This window comes from Pterocles gutturalis, unplaced genomic scaffold (assembly GCF_000699245.1).
Source record: "Pterocles gutturalis isolate BGI_N339 unplaced genomic scaffold, ASM69924v1 scaffold38106, whole genome shotgun sequence".
Classification (NCBI taxonomy): domain Eukaryota; kingdom Metazoa; phylum Chordata; class Aves; order Pterocliformes; family Pteroclidae; genus Pterocles; species Pterocles gutturalis.
In genome coordinates this window covers 1-15,663 of record NW_010101750.1, presented here as the reverse complement: position 1 = coordinate 15,663, position 15,663 = coordinate 1, and the positions used below count along the sequence as shown (strand labels likewise).

The following is a 15,663-nucleotide window of genomic DNA, read 5'->3' as shown; positions in this document are numbered from 1 at the left end:
ACCTGGAGACAAAGGATCTGCACAAACGCCAGACCACGCTGATACCTCTGCTACACGTGCTTCATTTCTCCACCAGTCATTATAAACACAGAATTTCAGAGGCTGAGTGCTCTGCTCTAACATGACACGCAGGCCTGTGTAGCTTCACGGACTTAAAAAGTGATTTGCTTTGAATTTGTCCTCCTACAATCCGGCTCAGCAGATTTTTGCCTCACTTTCCACATGCAGCCTTTCACCCCATATCCCAGGCGCTGCACTGCGAGAAGTCTTTGTACAAATCCTAAAAGGCAACTACAAGTAATTCTGGTCATTCGTCTTTGGAAAACGATGACCCATGAAATGGACAATAAAAAAGACATTCAGGTTAATTTGCTATTATTACTGGATTAAATGCCGGGCAGACAGAACTAAGAGTCAGCAGGACAAAATCATTCATCCTCCAAAATCATCACCTCAAGGGAACAATTCCCCTGAAAGAAGCCCAGCTGAATCTTCACATCCAGATATTCAGAACTCCAGGTCTTCATCTGTCAACTTTATGAAACCTCCAGTTAAGGTGAACTCTTCCTGTTTTAAGGCCATAAAATAGCAGTGCAGGGTTTTCCTACCCTCTCCCTCAGAGTTAATTCCCTTAATATCCCTTTTTTAATCACTGTTAATGAACATCAAAACAAAGAATCAGTTTTTCTTTTTTTTTAATTATTATTATTTCTAGCAGACAATTTACATAAAATTCCCCTTTTAAGTTAGTGATTCATAACTTCCTGCAATAAACTACTTAAGGAGCAGCTTTGGTAAAGAATGGAATGAAACAACCAACCGCATAAAAATAAAAAAAGAACAATCACAGCTGATTTTGAAACCAACACAATTCACCAAATTTAGATTCAAAGAAAATCTGCCGAGCTGTATTTTCTCAGTGTTTCCAAGTATTCCACCTTCTCCTCCCTTTTCAGGTTTGTGCAGATGTGGGAGCTGCATTCTGTCAAGCAGTTTGTCCGGCTAGATCACGGAAATCCATCTTTACATGATTCGTAGACCTTGAATAGAGGACTCTAAGGTCTTGAAAGAGAGAAAAATCTTCATCACAACCTGCTACAGTATCTGTGTTAAATAATTCAGTGTGAATGTTGACGGTAAGGAAAAAAGAGTGAAAACCCTGAATACCTGAGATTAGGCTCATATTCAATCGCCAGAGACCAGTACAACCATTCATTTCAAACCCATGCATATATAAATGATTCCACCCCCTTCCCCTGAAACTCCATTAAAGCAGCTTATATATCACCTCAATTTCTTATTTGGCTCCTGTCCCCACCAGAGCTTTCTGGCGTCACAGAATACAGAGAAACGATTCTTTTCCCAAAAGGCAGCGCACAGCTCTCAGCAGCCTGGGGAGGCCAGCAGAGACCTCTCTTGGCCAGTCCTCAGCAAGCAAGCACTCGCGTTATGAAATCCTGGCAGGGTTTTCAGTACGGTGCTGACTCTATTTCCTGACTGTTTGAGGTAACTTCTTGCTACTTTGGTAAGTTAATTACGACAGGGCAGGACCGTGTTCTGCAGAAAGACAGGGAGCTGAATCCAAAAGGATGGAAGCAAGAAGGCAGTGGGCTATGTCATACCAATGATAGTTCCAGCCCCATTGTGGCTGAGGTAGAGGTCGGAGAAGGAAAGAGTTAGCGGGATTCCTACAGGGACATTAAGTGATTACATTAAAAAATTAAGTCTGGATTAGCACCATCTGCTAAGCAAAGTATATCTGCATTTATGCTGAATCTCGGATTTGTCTTCCTTATGAAGTTCACTAATGGTCTTGAATATTCCAGTTTGGATTTCCTACTGCTAAAAAAATCTCCGTTAGGGCTGAGCCCCAGGAGTTGATGCTAGAGATTAAAAAAACCCCACCACTGCACCTTGTTCACATAAACACAGTAGTAAAATCATACCTTGAAATCCCAGATGGTCATTGCTCCATCAATGCCGGTGGTGCAGAATTTACGACAATCTCGTTTGTCTATCTCATAAATAGACACTTGGCTGAAAAGAGAGAGCGATAGCTGTAACACAGACACCCATCCCAGAGAGCCAAAAAGCTGGGAAATTTGGGTTGAATTCAACTCCTACTCTCTCAAAGGGAGACATGAGTATACCAGAGCTTATGCTAGATTTTTGGTACAATGTTTCAGAAAAATAAGCAAAGAAAAAGGGTGCTCAAAGCTCTTTTATCACTTGGTGGCTGTAGCCTAAACATTTTTCTTGAATAAAGGCAAATTGGTTCAGAAATGTCAGCATCCTCTGGGCTCACATACTTTTTTAAATGCAAGGATATTTTACTCGATTAACCTGAATCGATCCTTTTGATGAATAAATACACATGGAAATAACATCTGAAATAGGAAGCTGGTATGTGAATTCCTGTTTCAGGTGAATTTTGCCAATGAGATTTTGCACAGTGCTGCCAACCTCTTGTGAACCATCTACATATGTGATAAGATAAACTGTGGTCAAGCTACAGAACATGAGCAAACAGAAGTAGCATGCATGTAGTGTTAATGATTAACTTTGCCAGCTTCCACATAAGTCCAAGAAACAGACAGCTGTTAGTAAAGGGCTAAAATGGAGATGGGATACCAGCTACACCCATCGGGCAGGGCAAATCTGAGCGCTCACAGGTTTGCAGTTTATCCTGGGAAACCAAAGTGATGTGGAGAGCGTTCCTTCCCCTCGTATTGCCGGCCAAGACACTCACGTTATACTGTTTTGGTGCAGCGTCTCCAGGGTAGTGTTACGATCTTCTGTAGTGGCTCTTTTATCCATGTTTCGGAAGCGTTCCATAGCGGAAATATTGCGCTGGATGCTCTGTTTTGGAATGTCTAGTTTAGAAATGAAGGTCAGCAAGCCACGGTCATCACAGTTAAAGAGCATCGGGCAGCAGTCATGGCCCTGCAATCGAACATCACGAAAGAGTATCAGGAAACACAACCACGATCATCACCATTTTGTTTTTCTGCTGCTGTTAACTGCAGAAATGCAAAGACTGACACTATGGAAGAGCTTGCTTATTACTAACTTCTTAATGTATGGTGTTTCTCCCTCTCCAAAACACCAGAGCACTCTACAAGGAGAAAATAATAGACACTTACAGCTGCCACCACACTGTTCTCAGAGACAAATGACACACTCAGGAGTGGGAGGAACTCTGTTTTCAGCTGCGAAACCCTGAACACAAGAACATTTGTTAGAGGACTTCATTGAAACCTCTTATCTTTGGCTCCAACAAAAAATAGAGACCATTCCCACACAAGGATTATTGGAAAAGAAGTCACTGCAGCCCAGTTGTCCTGAGGTGACACCAGAAGGTTGTAATTTGTAATAAAAAGTTTTAACCTAATGAAAGTGTTCTGGAAGATCTACAACAAACAGGAAGTATTCCAAGTGAAAGGCTGAAGTTATCCCGTATTGCATGTAAACAGAATTTTAAAATATCCCTAAAAAAAAAGTTCAAATTGATGAAGCTATTAATTTAATTTGCACACAAGAACACTTGAAGTTTTAGTGCTTGAAATAATATTTTCAGGAGGAAAAAGCCTGTATGTTAAATTAAGTCAACTTTTTGGACTTTATAACAAATGAGAGAAGAATTCTAGAACACTTTATACTTAATGATATCCCCAGTCAGGTACTTATACAGCTGCAGCCATCAGAACCATAATTCAAAATGAAGCAGTGCAATGCCTGGATGAGCCACCAGAGATCTCTGCTATCAAAACATATCTGGACTCTCTTCCTTCTTGGCTAGAAAGCCACAGACACTGAAAAGTTATTCAGATCAAGATGAGGAGCAGAAGGAGGAACAGTTAATAAAATATTTTGTTGGATTGGAAGGTCTAAGATGAAACTGCAGCAGCAGTGTCTTAAGGACAGTGGTTGGAATTAACACGTCATGAAATTAACAACTTATTTTCCAGATCCTGGTTGGGGATACGGTCTTAGCAGTTATGGAGTGAACATGCTTCTGGATTCTCTTGAATCCATTTACACGGAAATATTGTTTCCCCAATCACTAGAATGGAATGTTATTTTTTTCAAATGCTTTTTTCCCACCCCAAAGTAAATAGACTGAAGAACTCTTGTAAGAAATTTGAATTAGACAATCTAAAATTCTTATTTATATAGGCCTCAGAGAGACTCCTGGAACCTACAGTAAAATTGTCAAAACTGCAAACAGCAGTCACAGCTCTCATTGTTGCAAACACAATATTCCACATGCTTCCTTCTATGTCAAACAGCTAATAACTAACAGAGAGAGGATACTTACATCATATTTTTTGAGGCATCAGCAACTGACACAGTACTATCATGACTGACCCAGGCTAGGCGGTTACCGCTGGCAGAAAAACTGACGCTGTGTACCCATCCGCCACTTCCAGCACCCCCAAATTCTGACATCAGCTGCCCAAAAGGCATTTTGGAGCCCCACGGTGTACTGGCTGGTTTTTCATCCACTTCCTTAATGTAAGCAGAAAAGACCCTGCAAAGAAAAGATTTCAGTATGAACAAAGACAGAAAGAACCTCCTGGGAGCTGCATGTACATTCCACATTGGAAGCAAAGAGATGAATTCTAATTCTACCAAAACAAAATGCTGTGATATCTTTAAACAAGCCTCTAGTGGCTGGGAAGCTTCGGTATACAAAGAGAAAGCAATAGTACAAAGGGTGCAATGCATATAAGCTTGCCATAAATGCTGTTCTTGTAGCTCTCTCCTTTTTTTCCAGAAGATGGCACAAAAACATACACTGCCTTTGCATTTTCCACTGTGCTAAGATTTTGCTTTCATCCTTTTGTGGTGCTAATAACTCTCTGAGTCAATTGTTCAGTTAGAGAAAAACCACGAATTGCACTGTGTAATTAGAAGCTAATACAAACACCTACGAAATTACCCACTTTTTAAGAACATTTGCTTTTTAGCAGGATTTCAAAGAAAGAAAACTGACGTCCAAATGCCAGCAACGGGGCTCTGAGCTACCTTATTCTGGCTCATTACTGAAAGAATGCCTTGAAAACCTGAAATACCACAATGTTTTTACAGGTTTTTTTCCCAGCACTACAATTTTCAAGATACGTTTAAACAGAAAGCCTCCCCCTTTCATCAAATTCCTTCTGCATGATTCAGACATGCCACAATATGGTGTTCTTGACTGTTACCATGGAAGTTACTGGGACGTCACAAACATAGGATTAGAGTCCATTGAACAGGAGGAGTAAGTGAGCTACGCCATACTACTACCAGAGAAACATTTCAGTAAAGAAAAACTGTGATCAAATATTCATGGTTGCAGTCAAACACAAAAAGGAATTATTTTATAGTGAGTTTAAGGAAATGTTGCTCCCCCCTCCCTGTTTTTTAAATCTTTTACATGTGTGGGGTATGCACTTCAAAAGTACCTATGTTCGGCTTATTTAAATAAAGCTTATCATTTGGAACAAGAAGGGTTTAACTGCAGCTATATTAGGTACAGATTTTCAGAGAATTAAGTATGAATTTATATTCGGCTCTATCAGTTTAAATATAATCTAACGATAATCCTTCAACAAACTTTATTTTATAGAGACATCTAAAAGGATGGTTCTCTTAATGTATGGAAATAGGACAAGATGTTTAAAGCAAGAGCCTTTGACACAAGGCAGAAAAATCATTCCTAACTAGTGAAAGACCTTTAAGATAACTGTTAAAAAAAAAAAAAGTCTATTCCCTTACTAAAGTCTCCCTCGCTTTTAAAACCAAAAGCATCTCAGCTTGAAGGCCCCAGCCTTCAAAGAACATTGGAAAATGACTTTCATTCCCTCAGCAACATTGTTCCAGCAAGAACATAAAACTGATACCTATGAGGTGCTCTTAGCTATATATATATATTTCTAAAGACAAATGTAAGAGGAGCTCATCTAGGCCAGTCACCAAAAAACCTCTGCTGAATACCTATCACCTTGGGGCCTCTTCTGCCCTCCATTCTTTTTCCAAAATGTCTCCCACTTAGTTGCTTATTAGCTGGCAGTGGCTCTGGCAGATGCAGTTCATAATTTTCTTCAGAACCACCTATCACAGCAGATGCATGTTTCAGGCCCAGATACCTTTATTATCTTTAATACGTAACTGAACATTCCCTAGAACTGAAATTCTAGGCATCTGTATTCAGCATTTACCAAAAATAATATTCTTTCATGGCCTTGTGGAAGAAATAGAAACATAAACCCACCACCATTCTCCACTACTTTTCCTTTCTTTAATGTTTCTATATGGAGATTTCTTTGACAAAAGCAGCAAAACTATAAAACGACTCATCCTAAAGTACAATGTTAAGGAAGAGCAGAAAGTTTCCCAAATGTTTTAAACCAAGATCTGTTTTTTTCAAAATATACCCCATTTTCAGAGAAATAAGATGCAGGACAGAATGAGTTTTCTGATGAGAAACAACAGACTAAGCAAGTCTTCTAGAGAGTGCTCCTAGGATCCTAGGAAACTGACCGAACCATGCCTTGACTTTCTTAAAAAAAAAAAAATCATACTGAACAGAAAATGATGCAAATTTAACTTCTCAACCAAAACAGGAAAGAGGACATAATCAGGGATGCAGTGTACATAACAAGCACCAGACAAAGCCTGGAGATAAAAGAGCTCAAGTCCAAAGTAGCAGATATATACATACATATATATATATATATATATCTCAGTTGACCTAACGTCAAAGTCCCGAGATGGTTTATGAACACACATGAAAAAATTTCCACATGTGAAAAGCAGCTGCTTTTGGAAGATGAATGAGTACACTTTATATCACATTTTTTGTGAAAGGAAGTGAACATGTATAGTTCTACTTAAAATTGGAGATAAGCCAGGAAATGGAGCCAACTCTCCTCTTCTTCCCAGCTTCCATTTAACTTCTTGCCTTACATAAAAAGGTATCAAAGGATAGAATCTAGATGCCTGGGCTTCATTCTGAAATAATGAATGTAATAGTCAGTCCCACTTCCCCCTCCCACTCCTTCTTAGTCAATTTTAGTACACACTTTGAAGCTCAAAAATTGCCCTATTACATAAAGAACTTAAGAAAAGAAGCTTTCATTAGTATTCAAGGTACAAATGACTAAGTAAAATATGAATTAAAGTCACTCTGCAGACGGTTCCCATGCAGACTTCACTGCAGTGCCCCCAATCACTCAGCACAGAGCAACTCGCAGGACCTATCCCTCACGGTGTAATATCACAACCAGTTTGAAAGACTACGCCATTCATCTCACATGCCAATGAGAGAGTTTTTACCAGGCTTTTTTTTTAATGCTCTTCAAAAATGTGTTTTGTTGCACTGAGTTTCAGGTGGATCAATTCCTTCACCCTGCTCACCACAGGGCTGCAAGAACATTACAGCGAGCACAGCCAAAGGGGAAAGAACAAGTGACTCAGGGAAGAAAAAGAGATACCGCCTTCGGAAGTGCCGAGTTACTCTGAGTTTTGGAACCGCACCATAAGGATATTGCTTTTTAAACTCTAACTGGCAGTGCTGGTATTCTACAAGATAGCACCTGCTAGTCTAATTTCAGCCTAACAACTACACCTTGGCACTCAGAACATGCACAGTAGTACTCCTTCTGTGTACTGCTAGTAAAGCAACCCACCAGTTCATTCAATTCAGGCGTATCCCTTGGCAGATACATGGTAGTAGTCCAAAGGCTGCATGCAGTAGCACCAAGGCCAGAGTTTCTCAAGTTGGATATCTTATTTTGACAAGAACAGTATGCAATGAGCCATCTTCTATTCTAACAGCAAATGCAGGATCAACATGCTCATGCTACTGACTAACTTGAACCAGTAATGCAGATTGATTTACAGATGCTTTATTTTCTTTCACCTGCACTTGAAGTCACAGGATCCTGCAGCCAGCAGAACATTGTTGGGGTGCCAGTCCAGGCTAAGGACAGTGGAACGAATGGGCTTTTTAATGTGTTTGCTTACCCACCTAAATTAAGGAAAAAAAAAAAAGATATATAAAAATTTATATTAAATATTTTACCGACTCCCCCAAATCGATCAAGTACTCCTCAAAAAGATCACCACTTGCCAATGACGAAATACATCAGTTTTACAAAGCACACATTATGCCTAAATCTTTCATATTCCCTCGTACAGTCCATGAACTTTACATGGTTATCTTAATTAAAATTTTAAATACTATGAACAAACTCATGTTAAATATTTATCTCTCCACTGAGTCCTATTTCCCTTCTAACAAAATTTTATAATGCATCAGATGGAAATCCTTAATGTGAATTTTGCACAGTAATTGCCTGGTCCCTTACATCCTATGAATACGAGCTCAGCTTTGACCATGATATTGAGCTAAGAAGCACTATTTTCTTAGATCATTAAGTACAAGTCCTCTCCAGCTCATTCCAATGAGTTTTACAGTCACCTCTCTTGCCTATCGACTTTTCTACTGTTTAATAATAACTATAAAACGCAACAAGTAAATGGGTGAACTGCCAATGATATGACCAGTGTACACATCTCAATTATTTGAAGTACAACAAAAAGTGGCCCTGATGTTGAATGCACCAATATTAGCCTAAATGTGTCTCAGCAGATTTAGTCTGTCTGAACTATTTACAAAATAATAATGAAATCCGTTATTCACTTGATGGCCTTTGGGAGGATGGTGCTTTTTCTTTGAATTTACTTCCATCGGGCACAAGCAGTTTTAAGGATCACATTAAATTATTTGTCTTCAACATATGGGGTTTTGATTCTTCTGCAGACAAGTGAGGCAGAGAAAATGTTAACAAGTGAATATGCTGGAAAGCATAAAAGTCCAAAAAAATCTTTAAAATATTGGTGATAGTCCTGTCTGAAACCTAGACCTGTGACAAGAATATATGACAGAATACAGAACACGTAGATGACAAGATCAAACATCTTTTAATAGACCACCCTGGAGATAAGTGACAGACTTGAATTCTTTAATGACAAGAAAAGGCCCAAAATAAAGCTATATGGAAGAAAGACTCAAGTTAAGGTTTCATCATGCATTCTGGAAGGAGGTGTGGAGGGGAAGCACTTCTCTTTTCTCAATCATACAGTTGCCATAAAGAAAATTTTACTCTGCAGAAATTCTTGCACTTTTAGAAAAGCAACATATGTTTAGAGCAGTCAGCCAGAACACATCCATGTCAACATGTATAACCTGAAAACAGGCCGAGTCCAAGGCCCATAGATGCTGCACCAGAGAAAAGAAGTAAAAGAGAGAACCCGCTCCCTAAGATGTAAAAAGTCCATGAAGGAACTGATGAGGCCTAACTCCCTACATTTCCTGAAGATTTTAGGAATTAGGAAAATAGTAACCTAGTTACCACCATTAAAATCCAGGCTTTCGCTTTCCTGTGAAATGTTAAAGGTATAAACGGAAATTAAACAGCTCACCAGTCATTTTCAGATTCAAAATAGCACACAGATATAAGTCGAGCTCCACTTCCCACAGCAAATTTATTCTCCAGGGGAGACCATTTCACAAAGGTGGCTGCACGGTTAATTCTCAGGATCACAAGGGTTGGTTTCCATACGCCGTCTTTCTGACTCCAAACATAGGCATTACGGTCTGCACCGCAAGTTACAATGCGATCACTTTTGGGAGCCCAGTCAATACCTGCAATTTAGAGTTCACATTAATAACATTTTTCCTTTATACGGTTTGCTTTACAGCAAGCGAAAACAGAGACAATCTCACAGCCTTCTACTACAGAGACAGTTATTAATGTTATGTTAGTATTCCCCCTCTTCCCTTATTCTCCAGGAACCATTTTCAACTGTTAGGGATATCAGCTTCTCCCGCTAGCTTTCACCAAAACTGCAGATCCCAGATTTCCAGATTCCACAGGGATTTCCCCGCTAGGGAAGCCCTCTCTGACGGCTGGCCAACAGGTGGAGCTCTGCACACTGGCTGAGGCCCATCCGCCCGCAGACTTCAAATCACCGAGTTCTGCAAGAGACTGGTATCAACAGCTGAAACCCAGCAATTCTAAAACTACGCACAAACCTCTCACATAGCTGTCTGCTTGCTGCCAGACCGCAGTCATGATCTAGAAGCTTAGGTAGCAGGGGATTTTTGGTCAGAAGTTACCAGTCTTTATGTACTGATACAATCATTACATTTTTTCCATGCCTATTTAAGCTGTGCCACAAGAAACATTTACCAAGCAAAAATAACAAATTCAAATAACAAAATTAAGCCTCTGATAAGCCAACCATTGCTTCTTTCCCCTCCTATGCAATGAAGGATGTTCTCAACTGGGAAGTCTTATGGCAACATTACTTTTCATCTTTTCTTTAGCATCCCTTTTTGAGATGCAATCCTTAACTCTCCTGCCACAAAACTGTATTTCAATGGTTTTTCATAACTGTGCTCTATTTTCAAAACATTCCTTAAGCACACAAACTGAAAACAGGATAAAAGTTATGGAAATAATTTGTACTAATTTTACCATATTATTCATATATGGTCTACTTCAAAATAGGTTTATGGTTAGAAAGTTCAATGTTGAAGAGGTTGGTAGCCTGAAACCTGTTCCATAAGTCAATCTTGCGCTGCCTTTGACAGGGGACCATCCTGCCTCTGTTTACTCCTCTTTCTCATCACCACCCTTGCACCAGCACCAGTGTTCTGACCCATGGCAAGTTCAGCTTTTTAGCTTAGCAGAAAACTAAACCAGTAAGAAGAGTGAATGATGCTTTTCCTATAAGTGAACAGAATCAGCTCACCACAAATATTTAAATCAAGACACAGAAGGCAAGATAAGGGACCTTGTTCCTTATGATCAGACTCTGGAGCAGCTGAATTACTCCCGTTAGAGGCAACAAGCGGTTTGATCAGCCTATCTCGTGCCTCTAACCACAGTTTAAGTCTACTCTTTACGACAACCACAGCATTTGGTATTCCAAAGGTATATGCTATGCAGGAAAGCAGAGTGAGCTCTTTTCCCAAGTCATGAATATTTGGCTTCTAACACTAACAGGTACAAGAGAAATGTCTTTGGGGAACATCATGTCATTTGTAAACTCAGCCCAAGTGACTCTTCACAAAAGAGCAATTACAGTTGTGCCCTTTGACAGAAAGAGACAGATAAATTGAATAAAGTTCCTGCAAAATGCTGTTGGGCAGATACTTCTGCCCATTACTGAGTTGAGAACAGAATAAAGGATATTGCTGTTTTGGGCAAGTGCTTGTATTAATTACCTTCATTTCCTTAGAGAATAAAGCCCTTATAAAAATATCACCAGAAAAAAAAAAAAGTAATATAAAAGACTACTGCAGGACAAATCACATTTTTAAAATAACACCTTGTGACTCATCGTGGCAGCTCTTCTTACATTTTCATTGCGGATGTACAGATACTCTGGGACTGCAGTAAAATGCGCTCACTGATGGTCTGTCATATGTCCAGGACTGACCACTTCAAGTGTTTATATAGTCCCTACAAAAGGATATTTATTGCTGTCGGAAACCACAAACCAAGGCAATGAAGTTTTAATACCAGCACTTGAAAGAGAGCAGCGTCCATCACCAGGAGAGTTTGACACACAACCAGATTACTTCAGAAGACTGAAAATTTATTCTCATGAATGACATGAGCAATGAAATTCTGGATGAAAAATAAGCAACTGATAGAAAGGCTCAGTTATTGGAAATGTCTGGAAACTGAAGAGGGCTTTCCTTCGTAACATTCATTGCATGCAGTCCAGAAAAATGCTGCAAAGCTCCCTCTAAGTGGGAATGCCAACCTATAAAAAGATATATTTACCCAACACTTGCAGATTTCCTGCTCAGATTCTCGGCTGGGGAAAACAGGGGGCGGATGAATCTACTGTCTGGCACAGCACAATCTTCACTTACCTGTAATGTGCCCATTGTGTTCCTTTAGCTCATGAGCCTTTACCCACTGGTTCCCACTCTTCTTGTAGATGTGGACTTCATGATTATTAGGGCTAATGGCAATCTCTTGAAGAAGAAATAACACAATAGTACAGAAGACTTTTTAGTAACAAATGCTTTGCTTGGAAAGACTTTCCAATCTAAAGCCTGTATTCCTAAATTTCAGAACATTATAAGGGTTTTGTAAACAAAGGGTCAACATCCCTGGATAATCTTAAATAATTATGGTTATAACACAGTCATGAGTATACCGCACAGAAAGACAATACATTTTGAACATAACAATCCACGTTCTAGTAGAAAAGTGGGCTACTAAAGGTCTGGTTTGGGGGTACAGAAATGGAGGGTAAAAGAGGGTAAGGGGCAGATCATATTCTCAGGAGGTGCAGATCAAGAGGCAAAGCTTTCTGGAGCGCTAGTAAGACTAGATTTGCTCATATGCCCGAGTTCCAGTAACAGGTTTAGAAAAGTTCAGATTTAGAAGATGTGTGCTTTTTGGATCATAAGTGGAACATTCAATATGCAGCACTATGCATTGGACCATACTTCCCTAAACGTGATCCAGAACATTACAAGATCACAAACAGACAGCAAGCAAATACCACTGGAAAAAAGAAAAAATTAAAACTAACATATTACTTACGAGTACGGTCTCTGTTCCATGCATGGCAGGTGATTGGCTCTAGTAAAAACTGATGTAGAGACATTCCGAATTAAAGATATTCCTATGTTGTAAAAATTGAAAAAGCTGAAAGGTGTAAAATTGAAAATAGAACACTTCAAAACTAGACAATTACCAATTACTAAAACAAAATCAGCCTTCAACATGTACCAAGGTTGTTTCAGTCCAGTATTACAATTTACTTACAGAAGACCACAACTTACTCAGTAAATACGTTAAGGCCACTAAAAAGCTGCCTTTGCCATTGCCCTGATATCTTCAGTAGATCAACGAATTTTAACTGTCCTGCTCACTATAGCTAATTGCAATTGCCCTAAAAGCTGTATACGTGTGCTTCTTAGTGTATCCTTACAGGCGAGACAGCAGGCTCTTCGTCAATCCAACAAGCCTAATAATTTTACTATGGAAATAGAATACTTGGAAAAAAAAATCTAGTGCCATATCTCAGAATTGATTCAAAATCCTGACATGTATCAAGGCTCACAGGCAGCACTACAATAAAATCTTTTTCTTCTTCTTTTTCAGGAAGTTAAATTGGTGCATCCAAAACATGGATATGTAACTGTAATCTACTGATGTATTATCTGATAAAGCCATTTATATGTATCCTAGGGAAAAATGATTAAGATTAGTAATCAACTAATTACTAATTCTTCAAGTTAATTCTAGCACTAAACTGTTTTATAGTTAGGCTTTTGCCCCCATGAGATTCAAACACTAAAAGAACAAGATTAAGCATTCTAAGTTTGTAATTTTAATTTGTTTTTAAGAAAACCTAGATATCTAGCTTTTTCTTTAACTTATGTCTGCTACAAGAGGCAGTGCTGAACATCTGCAATTGGAGATGTACCAACCCACAGTAAGAACTTGTTTAACATATCATATAGTATTCTATGTCCTGTGTTAACCAAGGGCAGGGTAAGCAGATGGAAGATAACACAATACAAACTGAATGTCATCTGTAAAATTAAAATGTGCATAGTTTAATACATTCGACTTGGATTTGTCAAATCCTTCCACATATTCCACTAATTTTTGTAGCAATTCATCCTTGGCTGATGGATCAAAGCCTTTTTACCCCTACATATACATCTAAAAAGAGATATCTCTGTGATGTCATTCCAAGCCATCCACACCCATTATAGCCTGAAATTACAACATACCCAAGTATGGCCATGTTAGCAGAGGGTGGAGACTTCAGGACAAGGTAGGAATTTGGAAGCAAACAGGAAATGAATGGCAGTCCAACAGAAACTCAGGAGTGAATGAACGATGAGTAAGTTCTTACAGGGCTTAGCAATTACTATCACACCACTAGTTGAACAAAAATGCTGAAATGCTGAATCTTGGAGCAGAGATGATACCGTACTTTGCCAATGCAAATAATTGGAGAGACTTTTGCTTTTCTTTTTTTTCATTTTTTTTTTAAGAAATCAAGCAGTGCTATTTTAAAGAAATACAACTTACAGTTATATTCGAAATGTACTTCAAATATAACTTTTAACTATAGGAGCTTTAAGTCCAGTTCATAATTTTAACCAGCATTATTTTCATGGTTCTTCTAATAATCATATCCTACCACTCAAATGAAGCTATTAAATATATGCAGTCCTAGGCAAAGTAATTAATTACTTTTTATTAATGTGAAAACACTGACATAATCCAAGTTACCTTTGACCTTGGACAGCCATGATTTGAGATTCCATGTGTTAATATAAGCAAAACATAACTGCAAATTGCTTTTTCCACGATCTTGCTTTAGTCCATGCCAACATTCAGTAGCAGTACATTTCCATATACAGGAAAAGTTGAAGAGCTGTTCTACCAACAAGGAATGCTCAGCCTTTTTTACTCTTTCCGAAATAAAATGTAAAAATATCCAACCTCTGCTCCCCAAGGAACTCAGCTATTTCAAAACGCTTTCTAATACAACCCTGGTATTTTCTCCACAGACTGGCACTACACAGAAACGATACGGTCCCATCCTAGCTTCTAGTAGAGATTTTTACTAACCTACATGCTGTTCCCAAGGACAGCCTAGACAAGTGATAGGATCCACTCGTTCCCATTGACTGAGCTTCTTGAACACTGTACCTTGTAGCATGCAACTGTTTCCCATTTTGGTTTGGTAACAAACTCATAAAAAACAGTGATAAAAACCAAAAAGTACTACTATTTCTGTCATCTGATAGTTGCAGTGCTATTTTCTTCAGGAAGATAAATCTTAATGAAATCTTCCAGTTACACTTATTCTTTACCAATACATAGAAAAAATCAAACTCACATTTCACAAGAGAAGATGCAACTGGCTCTATGATTCTTGATATAATGTAGTTCATATACAGTGAACCCCTCAATGCCTTCCTGTCAGCCAACCTCAGAATCTCACACAGGAAAGACACTGTTATCAAAACTTTGTTAATCAAGTATTTAACGTAGCTGTCCCTGATCTCTTTTTCAAATGCAAAGTAACTGTCCTTGAGTTTCAATAGTCAATTTTTTTTAAAGGAGAAAAAAAAAAAGGAAATCTTGCACCTTTGTACAGCAGGAGTTCCTTCAGTATGTAGACTGAAAGGATCAAGGTTGGGAAGTACAGGGCTCAGCTGCTGTCATCTCTCAGTGGGATGAGATATGTGGTGTCAGGCCAACCCTGGACAAGCAACTAGCAAGGATGCAGTCTCAGAAGTGGAGACAGCACGTATGCGTGTGTGTGTGTGAGAGAGAGAAAGGGATCTTTACAATCCTTGCCTCTTTCCAGAGCACCTACATCCCTTTCAAACACCTGGAAGAGAAGTGCCTATAATTACGGACTGCCTCCTACTACTGTCATTCCCTCCCAAGTCACTCAGCGCAGCTTTCCCAGGAGGACGATGACTCCTTACAGGCAAACCCACTGCCACAGGACACCATTAGCATCATAAAGCCGGCTGGTTCGGGAGGGATTGCGGGCTGCGGCCCTGCCCGCGCTGATAACACAGGTGCACAGCGCTGCTGCCGAGGCCAC

The 15,663-nt window shown here is 39.2% G+C and overlaps 1 protein-coding gene across 1 annotated transcript; it reads right to left on the bottom strand.

Moving 5' to 3' along the window:
- Positions 1–678: 678 nt before the first annotated feature.
- On the bottom strand, positions 679–12,704 carry LOC104469719 (actin-related protein 2/3 complex subunit 1A). The gene is made up of 9 exons (XM_010084336.1): positions 12,621–12,704; positions 11,939–12,043; positions 9,472–9,694; positions 7,907–8,014; positions 4,319–4,531; positions 3,144–3,219; positions 2,750–2,943; positions 1,947–2,037; positions 679–1,062 (listed from the first exon to the last, which is right to left on the bottom strand). Exons 1-9 carry the CDS (start codon positions 12,682–12,684, stop codon positions 1,024–1,026), a joined length of 1,113 nt encoding a protein of 370 aa, XP_010082638.1. The 5' UTR covers positions 12,685–12,704; the 3' UTR covers positions 679–1,023.
- Positions 12,705–15,663: the final 2,959 nt, after the last annotated feature.

Bases quoted from the DNA above. Each gene is read 5' to 3' on its own strand.
- LOC104469719 (XM_010084336.1), bottom strand. From the start codon at position 12,684: ATGTCTCTACATCAGTTTTTACTAGAGCCAATCACCTGCCATGCATGG. The intron at 2,944-3,143 runs GTAAGTGTCTAT...GTTCGATTGCAG, and splicing joins AGAACAGTGTGGTGGCAGCT to GGCCATGACTGCTGCCCGAT. The intron at 2,038-2,749 runs GTGAGTGTCTTG...CTCTCTTTTCAG, and splicing joins CTGCACCAAAACAGTATAAC to CCAAGTGTCTATTTATGAGA.